The 10,981-nt window shown below is 39.6% G+C and overlaps 1 protein-coding gene across 1 annotated transcript; it reads left to right on the top strand.

Moving 5' to 3' along the window:
- The first annotated feature begins 4,044 nt into the window (after window positions 1-4,044).
- Window positions 4,045-10,219, top strand: Mtpbeta (mitochondrial trifunctional protein beta subunit). The gene is made up of 9 exons (XM_077427283.1): window positions 4,045-4,242; window positions 5,841-6,009; window positions 6,245-6,620; window positions 6,693-6,867; window positions 7,047-7,177; window positions 7,247-7,462; window positions 7,533-7,607; window positions 9,796-9,873; window positions 9,947-10,219. The coding sequence occupies exons 1-9, from the start codon at window positions 4,188-4,190 to the stop codon at window positions 10,079-10,081; spliced, it is 1,410 nt and encodes a 469-aa protein (XP_077283409.1). The 5' UTR covers window positions 4,045-4,187; the 3' UTR covers window positions 10,082-10,219.
- The last annotated feature ends 762 nt before the right edge of the window (window positions 10,220-10,981 follow it).

The following is a 10,981-nucleotide window of genomic DNA, read 5'->3' as shown; positions in this document are numbered from 1 at the left end:
TTTACGCTTTTATCATCCCAGTTTCTTCAAAGCTTAAAGAAAAAGACGATCTTGTAGCCTTATTTTTCGTTAACTCATTGATCATATTATACATTTATGAAATGGATACGTATCAAACTTTCTAATTATACAAATACAGAATATTCGAACTTAGAATAAGAGAGGTGTCAAAAGAGGAGGGACAAAAAACACTCGCTTAACAGGTAACACACCGACTGATCTATCTCTTATGCTGCGTACGGACCAAACCAACGACGATTTTGGTCCAACGATTTAACCAGCAGGATAAAACCAGTAGCGTACAAAATATCGAAATAAAAATTAAATTTAAAAATTGAAAGTAAATATCAAAATTAAAAATATTATTATTATATTAAAATTAAATTCAAATATCAAAATAAAATTATAATCAATATATTAAAATTAAAATAAAATATTGAAAGTTAAAACAGAACATGCCCAATTTAAATAAATTTTCGAGATTGACCTAAAATTAGATCATCAACAATCACATACAGGTAATCCTCGACTTTTGTTTGTCGAAGATGTTTTGACTTACGTAGATACGCACTAAGATCGAAAAAAAATCAAAGAATTATTATTTTTACTTCCCCGTAATGCGCAGTTACTGAGAATATATCATGTGTTAGTATGGGTGACCGAGTGATGGTTTCAACCCGACAAGTTTTCGGTTTATCAAAGGAAATTTTTTTGTCTTCAATTGTTTCTCTCGTCGAAATAAATCAATTAATTAAATCATTTCAGAGGTAAATTTTATCGGATAATGTCTTCAATTGTTTCTCTCGTCGAAATAAATCAAATAATTAAATCCATCTCAGAGGTAAAATTTATCGGATAATGTGTGATTATTAATTTTATTTCGACGAAAGAAAAAAAAACCCTTTGACAAATCACCGACATTTTTTTTGTTAAATATTTCATCGACGGCGAAACACATTGGTGTATCGTGACGACTTATAAGAAACAATAACAAGGTTTTTTTCGCTCGTAATTATAATATTTCTCTGGTTGTAATGCATAATATAAGCATTTTCTATCAAAATGTACGAGGCCTTAAATCTAAACTGGATGAATTAGGTTCTAACTCGGCTATTCAATGTGCTGACATCCTGGTACTAACGGAAACCTGGCTTGACGACTCTGTGCATGATTCTTTTTAATTTACATTAATGACATCTCAAAAATAATTAAGTATTCAGACTATCTTTTATTCGCCGATGACCTTAAGCTTTTTATGACAGTTAAGTCTCATAGTGACGCAGCCCTTCTCCAATTGGACTTAGATGCGCTGTCAAGTTGGTCTGTCGATAATAAATTATTTTTTAGCATTCAAAAATGCTGTGTTCTCAATGTGACAAGATCTTCAAATCGCTTGATTTATCCATATCGCCTAAGTGGTGTTGAATTAAAGTTTGTAGATGAATATTGTGATTTGGGGGTCTTGTTCTCGAATAATTTTCAATTTAAACGACACATAGACAATATTTGTTTGCGTGCAACAAAAATGCTGGGATTCTTACTAAGAGTTAGCAAACCTTTCCAGAGTACGTTGGTGCTTAAAATTCTTTATGAATCTTTAGTACGTAGTATTCTAGAATTTTCTTCTATTATATGGAATCCTACCCATATAACTCATTCATTGAAGATTGAGAGAATCCAAAAACGGTTTCTCAGATATCTTTATTTGAAACAGTATGGTTATTATCCTTGGCTATATCCTAGTGCATTCCTATTAGGGGCGTTAGGTTTCAACTCATTGGAGTCTCGTCGGAATATGTTACTGGGAAGACACTTTTTTAAGCTGTTGAATGGGATAATACACAATCCTCAGGTTCTAAAGGAATTTAGGTTTAATGCACCTTGTAAATTCAGGGACTTGAGAAATCGTGATTTGTTTGTTCCTCCTGTGGCTCGCACAAATATGTTGTCAACGGCTCCTATATCTAGAGCGATATATCTGCTTAACAGGATTTCTGGTGAAATTGACCTCTTCAATATAAAATATACTAATCTGGTTGAGTGGTTGTTGAGGAATGCCAGTGGTTGATTTTGCCTATTATAAATATTAATGATTGTTATATGTGTTTTTTCTTTTTTTTATGATTTTATGATTTTAATGATGTTGTATTACTATTGTTATTATTATAAGTTATTATTACTGTTATCATGTTATTATTACTGAATGACCGGCCACAGCGACGCGTTGGAGATCTCTGTAATGTCACTGTGGCTAATATGTTAAATAAATAAATAAAAAATAAAAAAAATATCGTCGTAATTCAAAACATTGTTGTAATTCAAAACATCAACGATGATCTAATTTTAGCTCAATCTCGCTCGTTAGCTTAATTTCGATATTTTGTACGCTACTGGTTTTAAAAGTTGGCCCAAAATCGTTGTTGGTTAAATATTTCCGAAGGGGGAAACACAGTAGTTATCGTGACGACTTAAAAGAAACAATAACAAGGTTTTTTTCGCTCGTAATTATAATATTTCTCTGGTTGTAATGCGCATCGTCGTAATTCAAAACATTATTGTAATTCAAAACATCAACGATGATCTAATTTTAGCTCAATCTCGCTCGTTAGCTTAATTTTGATATTTAATTTCAATTTTTTTATTTAATTTTTATTTCGATATTTTGTACGCTACTGGTTTTAAAAGTTGGCCCAAAATCGTCGTTGGTTTGGTGCGTACGGACCATTACTACAGTCGGTGTAGTTTATACACAACTGTTTATTGTGACGGAAAGAAAGTAAAGTGGATGCACCAACATGGGCGAATCGGTCCCAGCTCGCAGAATGGCATTCAAAACTTCACCGTGTCGTAGGGCCCCCACAAAACAATTTATAGCTCTTTATGAGTACACATTTTGAAAACGAGGATGAGAAGTTTAGGAAGGTGTGTTAACCAGTGTCTCGGACTATAGAAACTCGGTTGGGTTTTTAAGGGGATCGTTTATTATTGTACAGTATACGAGTTTATTACAGGTATAGTATATTCGTGGGGAAGTGGGCTAGCTGCCCATTCCAGCGAAAGGGCGGGGTGAACTGGCGTCTGAGTCTGCTGCTCTGGATTACATATATTCTGGTTGAGTTATGTCATCTTACTTTCAGAATTTTTAGGTTATCCTTTGTCTCTGGGTGACGAGATCATACATCTGGAAGTTTTCACGGGTATGTATTTTCACGGGTAGGACATTGTGCAGCTGTGCCTCAAATCGATCGAGTAATAAAATCATACTTCTAGAAGCTTTTACGGGCTCGCGATCGTAATTATAAAGCGAGACGAATTGGGTCATTGCCCTTGAGTAGCGAAAATAATTAGAGACATGCAGAGACAACCAGGCGAGGTGGTCTCTGCATGTTTGCATAAGTATATTACCGAGAGTTAGCGCGAACAAATGCACTTGTGTAGTGTCTGTGAATAGATGTATAGCAAACTGTCACACTGCGTTCAATAATAAAAAGACACTCTTGTCTCTTTCGCGCGCTTCTATGTGAGTACAAGAACGCGACTTTCAGTAACGACCTTTACAGGAGCGTGATTATGTCAGCGTATGACTTGCGCATTATTGTGAAATAGATGAGATCATTGATTTTGATTCGAGATAGCATAAGTTATGCTATATTCCTACAGAAGTTTTACGAATTTTGATTTTTCTTTATATAAACATAATGATCAATTGTAGGGGCGGTCCGGACAATTTATGCTTGGACATATTCAGTTATTTAAATTATATAACCGAATAATTTTCGTATCATCGATGGTGCTCCTGTTCACTAAATAAGTCGGAGCTTATATATTATTTTAATCAAGCCAATCAATGACTTTAACAAATATTTACTGATATTTTTTTTCAATAAATGAGTGATTGAATTCCTGCTTTAAATTAAATTAAAATGGCCAACAACTATCACATGGCTATTGACTGTAGTGATTCCGCCACTGAAGACGCTAATATAAAATATAAAAATAAAAAACTGACATAAGTGAGCACAAAATGGTACAAATGGCAGCTCTGATAGTTGGCCGTATTAACAAGCATTATCACCAAATGTTAGACCCACTGTCAGTTGGTCGTAGGTGACGTTTGCGGTGAGTCGCAGTCGTGTTGCAAAGTCGAGATCCAACAGTAGACCCTCAGATCTCTCAGAGCAGTCAAGATGTGGTCACAAATGGCTTCAGGAGTTCAGAAGCTGCCGGTTTCTGCGGTTTGCCGTGAGTGGAATGCACCATACGTCACACATCTACGTCACATGTCCCACAGTCCCAAGTCCAACTATTATTACTCGATCAATTTACATTTCTTTCTACTCATACATAATATCAACTAGATCCGTTGAATATATTCAAACATTTCAATTCTGCATTAGATATTGTTGAACTGTGGGAATATAGCACAACTTGTGCCATTCCGAATCGAAGCCAGTGATATCATACATATATCTCATATAATCAAAGCCATTATCTCATATATTATACAAGTCTTACGATGGGGTCATCATCGCTCCTGTACAAACATGCAGAATTATCTTCGCTACTCGAGGGCATTCGACTATTCCGGAAGAAAGATTTCATTCAACTCAATCGTTAAACAAACGACGTCCAGACCCAGATGTCATCATACACCTACAACACGTGACCTGAAGACAAAGATATCTGCACACAGCACGCATCGAACTACAATATATAAACAGATGCACCAGCTCCAGATGCCAGAGAGTGGACCTCTGGTGCCCAAAGGCGCCAAATAAGTTAGGGCGCCGCTCGATGCGTCAAAGGCGCTTTAAAATTTAAGATTAGAGCGCCAAAGGCGCCTCTACTTTCTAAACTCAAACATTTGTACTCGGCAAATTCTATTCATTGGGTGAAGGCGCATTCCCTTTTGTATTATAATTAACATTTTCCTGTGGTAGCCACAATTTAAATCTTATGCAATAATACGACGCTGCGAAATCTTCTGTAACATCGCAAAGTTTTTTCGATATTCTCCAAAGATTGTTTACACTAATTTCAGCTTCGCTATATCGCTGGAAGATTCTAAATGATTACGTGAACAGTTAAGGGGGTTTTTGTATTTTGTAAACAATCTACTGGAAAGAGCCGATCTTCAAATTAAGCTAACCGCGAATTCAAAATCCGATATTATTAGCAATGAACTTATCAATTTAAAAGTCTTTCTTTCAAATTAAGGTCAGGGTAAAATTCCATTCATTGTATTAAAACAGCATAATTTACAAGAATTATATCCAAACATTTGGGTTGCTATGCTTTTGCTGACAATGCCAAAGGTCCCAAGCCCGGAAAAAGGAGGATGGTAATCCATATTTTCTAAGGGTGTTTAAAAAAAAAAAGGCCGGCACTGTCTGGAGTTCAGCCAGCTCACCCCTCCGAAGCTGAGCAACTACCTCCTTTGTACATACAATTACTCTTGCATAAACTGAACATAAATAAACGAGATCCTCTTACCAACACAAAATAGTTTTCATAGGCCGGGATACGGTTAACACACCTTCCCGCGTCCTACAGAACTATTAACAAAAATTCAAAAGCAATTTTTTGCATCACATATTGCGCTAGAATATATCGTATTAAAAAATAAAAACATTTTTTAACTTTCGACTACTTCAGACGGATAATTCATAAGTCTTAGATTGATAGTTAAACCATACATATTAATAAAAAAAACGTGTGAAATTTCAATATCATATTTAAGTTCAATTGATGCTAATCAGTCAATGTATGTGTATGTAGTCGGAGTGAAATAATTTCAATGTATTTGTCCTTTGACTAGCAATTTCTTTTTATGTTTGCAGTTGGTGTTAGGAATCTTAGTTTGAGCTCGCCGATGTGTCAGAAGAAGGCCATCCAGGACAAAACCGGCAAGAATATAGTTCTGGTAGACGGAGTGCGAACGCCATTCCTCCTGTCCTTCACCGATTACAGCAAACTCATGCCGCATGATCTCGCACGACACTCTCTGCTGTAAGTAGCACGAATTAATCTTATCATAAAACACTATTGTCTGCTAAACATTGTTTGCATCATTATGACTAGTATCACTATAATCACATCCAAAGTTGAGAGATAGTGTAAATGTATTGATTCGGTTCAACCGCGACAATTAATTGACTATCGAAGGCCAAGAGAGGCACCGAAAAAAGAATTCCTCGTTTAATAGTATAGAATTGTTGCTTCAACTGTGGCGAAATAATTTCAGGGGTCTCTTGCAGAAGACGGGTCTGGACAAAAACTTGATCGAGTACATTGTATACGGTACTGTGATCCAAGAAGTGAAGACGGCGAATATCGCCAGAGAAGCGGCCATCACCGCCGGGCTCAGCGACAAGACGCCGGCCCACACCGTCACCATGGCCTGCATCAGCTCCAACCAAGCCATCACCACGGGCATGGGATTGATCGCGTGCGGGACGTACGACATCATCCTGGCCGGCGGAGTGGAGTTCATGTCGGACGTTCCGATCCGACACAGCCGCAAGATGCGCTCGCTATTGCTGCGCGCCAACAAGGCCAAGACCCCAATGCAACGACTCCAGCTCCTCGCCTCTGTCCGACCGGATTTCTTCATACCCGAGGTATCAAATCAATCACACCGTCAACGGTAGTATCGTCTTCGATCCACATTTACACGATTAACTCTTCGACAGTTGCCGGCCGTCGCCGAGTTCTCCACCAGCGAGACCATGGGTCATTCGGCAGACAGGCTGGCCGCAGCCTTCGGAGCGTCCCGAGCCGAGCAAGACGAATATGCTCTACGCTCGCACACCCTAGCTCACAAAGCGGCAGCCGCTGGATATTTCACCGACTTGGTTCCTATCAAAGGTACTGAATATTTTTATTTTATATAGATACATATATACCAGAAAGGCTTGACGGGAAGACCCAATAATCACTTGTTGCTAAACATACACGCTACCACTGAGCCACAATACTGGCTATTTAATCTGATCTGAAAGAAATTCATTGAAGAATTCCGATTTAACCTTGGCATATTTTTTCAGTCGAAGGCAGAGACAAACTAGTGGAGAAGGATAACGGAATTCGAGTCTCCACTCCGGAACAATTAGCAAAGTTGAAACCAGCCTTTGTAAAACCACACGGAACAGTCACAGCAGCTAACTCTTCATACTTGGTAATGTTACTACACTTGTTTGATATATTATTTTGTGTTTCATTACCTGATTTCTAAATCTCATTGCAGACTGATGGTGCTTCGGCATGCTTGATTATGCCCGAAGCCAAGGCGAAAGAATTAGGATTGAAGCCGAAAGCCTACTTGAGGGACTTTGTCTACGTATCGCAAGATCCCGTCGATCAGCTGCTGCTGGGTCCGGCCTACGCCATCCCGAAAATACTAGAAAAATCTGGACTATCCGTCGGCGACATCTCCACGTGGGAAATTCACGAAGCCTTCGCCGTAAGCCCGACACCCAACAATAAACCTATTGAATCACATATTCAAATCAACTCATTGATACTGCTTTCAGGGTCAAATCTTAGCCAACTTGAAAGCCATGGACTCGGACTGGTTCGGACGTGAATACCTCGGAAGACAGACTAAAGTATGTACTTGATTGGGTGCTACTTTAGTATGCGGTCTACCTTAGCATGCGATCTACCTTTGAATCGCAGTCGACTATTTTTTTTTATTTGTATCGTAGCAATGTTGTAGCATTTCTATCACGTTTTCGTTTATGACGAAAACAAACGAAAACGTGATACAAAAATATATCAGCAGACTGAAAAATATATTCTGCGCGAAAGATTTGTTCGCGCAGTAGTGAATCATATATGTATCAGCGGCCAGTAAGCGTTGTGCAACCAACGTGATACAAATATGAGTCAGCGGCCACCATAGTGTTAAATTAATAGGGCCAATCCTTTTTTTTTTTTTTTTTTCGTGAGGGGAAAACCTTGCATAGGCCCCCCCGGCCCGAATTCCAAGGGGAGTGTGAGATTCTTACTCACTAAAAACCCCTCTCTCTTTCAGCTGCTGCCGGACATTACCAGGCAGCAGCTAACCTTGCGCAATGCGCTCGCACAGGAGACAGCAGTCTCGTCAGGTAGCGGGGCACCCGATAGTCCTCCCCGACGGCTCTTAGGATATTATACCATCGAGCCGAGTTGAAGGCATTTCGGATGTCCAGTGCCACTAGAGCGACATGCTTGCTCCGCTTCACAGATCCTTCCCATGCTGATCGTACTGTTCCGACGACATGGTTGACGGCGTCGATCGTTGATCGGCCCCGCCTGAATCCGTATTGAAGCGGGGAGAGTCCCGTGGCGTCATCTTCGAGGAACGGCTGAAGTCTCTGGAGAGTCAGTCTCTCCAGGAGCTTCCCGAATCCATCGAGCATACACAGCGGCCTGTAAGAGGACGGTCCCACCGCAGGGCTCTTCTTAGGTATTAGCACGAGCTTTTGCCTCTTACAAGCCCCGCCGAAGTTCCCTCCCGCAGGCACGCACTGTAGACGTCGAGTAGGACATCGGGGAAGGCCCTCCCTACCGCCGAGACTATTTCGTTCGGGACTCCATCCAGGCCCGGAGCTTTGTGGGCCTTAAGGCCCTTTGGGGCCCGCTCCAGTTCGCCCTTTTGAAACAGCGGGCATTCCTCACCATCAGTTGGGACGTCGAGCGCTCGCGCTCGCTCCAGGTGTTCCGGAAAGAGCCCATCGACCAGAGTTTTTAGATTCTCCGGGTCTTCGAGATTGGGATCGGCCGACCGACCGCGCAGCTTCTGTCGCACTATTTTGTACGGCAGTCCCCATGGATCGGTGTCGACCATCTCACACAGCTCCCGCCAGCACTTCTTTTTACTGTCCTTGATGGCACCCTTGAGTGCCTTCCGCGCATTTCGGTACAGTTCATCCGCCTCCAGGGTGTGCCCTACTATCTGCGCAAGCCTTCTGAGGGCGAGGCAACTCTTAGGGAGCCCAGCTATGGTGTCGTTCCACCAATACACCGGCCTCCTCATAGTGCCCCTCCCCCTTCGAGTCATTGCCAATCCTAACCTAACCTGACCCTTAACCGTTTGTCTGCGGCCGTCTTCTATGGAAGCTTTGCGCGACAAGTCTGTAGCGCGGCTGTCTTCCATAGAATTTCTGAACTTTGCACGGGGTTTTGAACCTTATATGCGCCTATTTCAACTGTTTTAAGGTTCAAAATTGATTGAATATATTACTGAGAGTTGAATGCCATCTATTCAATTTGCTTAAAATGAATATATACCAGTCAAAATTAGTGGTTTTGTGGAACCATACTGAAACCTCGTTTATGTGACGTCACGTCTGTTGAACAATGGCGACGATACTTCTCAATTTTATGAAGAATGATTTTTTGACAATTAAGCCAAAACTACGAGATACATTATGTATTTTATTGTTTAAAATAATACTTAATGTGTTAATTAACATATCTGATTACATGAGTAAATATTAAAATCTGTATTTAAGGTCGAAAACTCGATTGCCAAATTCGCGAAAAAGGTGCCGCGTACAGGGCATGTTTGCTATATTTATTGCCGCGGGCAAAGGGATAAGATTAAGTTGTTAGGGTCGGTATTATCCAGTCTCACTGTGACACGCAAGAACTGAGACAATGAGACCGCATATTAAAGTAAAAACGTGAAGGTAGATCGCATACGAAAGTAGATATGTGAAGGTATATATAGGCATACTAAAGTAGCACTTACGATTGTTATACTTACGCAGTCAAAATAAGAAATACATTTGATTACTTTCGAATTTGTAGGTCGGAGCGCCCGATATGAGCAAATGGAACAATTGGGGCGGATCTCTCTCCATCGGACATCCGTTTGCAGCGACCGGTGTACGTAATATGAGCTGGATCTGAATGATAATTTTTAGGTTGTGGTTCACAGTTAAGAGTTTGGTCGTTTCAGGTGAGGCTCGCCATGCACACGGCCAATAGGCTCGTTCGGGAAGACGGCCAATACGGAGTGATCGCCGCATGCGCCGCTGGAGGTCAAGGTGTCGGAATGATCCTCGAAAGACATCCCGACGCCAACGCTAACTGAAGCTTGCATTCTATTCGTTCATCATTCATCATATTGCAGCATTTCATCGTAAAATAGGTGTTCAGATTTTATATACAAAAGATATTATTATATTTTTACGTGTTAATAAATAATATAACGTGAATATTTGATGTTGTCATTATTTTAATATAAATTGTCGGCTTACAATACCCAGTTTGGCTTTGTACCATAAAATAATACCCAGTGCACTGTTTTAGCCTCTGAAGGACGGAGTCCGAGTATCCCTAACCGGGGTCGAGTAAAACCTCAGTGTTTTTTAATCAAAATACAGCTTTTCTCAATACAAATGCGTTCAATACATATCTTATTAATCGTTTTATACATCAACATAAAAAAGTTTTAGTCCTATAGCATGTTTTTGTATTAAAAAATAACGACAAACATCGACATGCAAACGTACATACATAGGTAAGGCCAACAGGCGACTGCATAACTCAATAGCCACGCCCCAAAAGCGACGAAAACAATAACTTACGAAAATATAGCTGTCTCTTTTTAAGTTTAATAAAATGCAATGTTTGGAATTATATTATTTTAGGGTTACTAATTATAGTTTTATTAATTTTGTTAACTATTTCATATTATAGTTATTAGTTTAAGTTTAAATTTGTTAATTTTTAAATAATTCCTAAGCAATTTGCTATTTAATAATAAATAAATATATCAGGAAGGCCAACAGGTAAACCCCAATGTGCCTTTCTGGCCAATTACAAACATTGATTTACAAATTCATTAGAAAATTTTAATGACGCATTATAGAGACATCTATGGATAAATTTTTTGATGAACTTACATTTTCAAATCGTCAAATTTCGAGATGCTGAAAAACACGAAATGGGTCAAGGTCGCCAATTTGTTGGAACCGTTTCAATGAAAATC

The sequence above is a fragment of the Arctopsyche grandis genome, chromosome 3 (genome assembly GCF_051622035.1).
Source record: "Arctopsyche grandis isolate Sample6627 chromosome 3, ASM5162203v2, whole genome shotgun sequence".
NCBI lineage: Eukaryota > Metazoa > Arthropoda > Insecta > Trichoptera > Hydropsychidae > Arctopsyche > Arctopsyche grandis.
This window is presented reverse-complemented; position numbering and strand designations above follow the sequence as displayed.

Excerpts from the sequence above, each read along its gene's own strand:
- Mtpbeta (XM_077427283.1), top strand. The coding sequence starts at position 4,188 with ATGTGGTCACAAATGGCTTCAGGAGTTCAGAAGCTGCCGGTTTCTGCG. Across the intron at positions 6,010-6,244 it reads CTCGCACGACACTCTCTGCT|GGGTCTCTTGCAGAAGACGG; the intron begins GTAAGTAGCACG and ends AAATAATTTCAG. Across the intron at positions 6,621-6,692 it reads CGGATTTCTTCATACCCGAG|TTGCCGGCCGTCGCCGAGTT; the intron begins GTATCAAATCAA and ends ACTCTTCGACAG.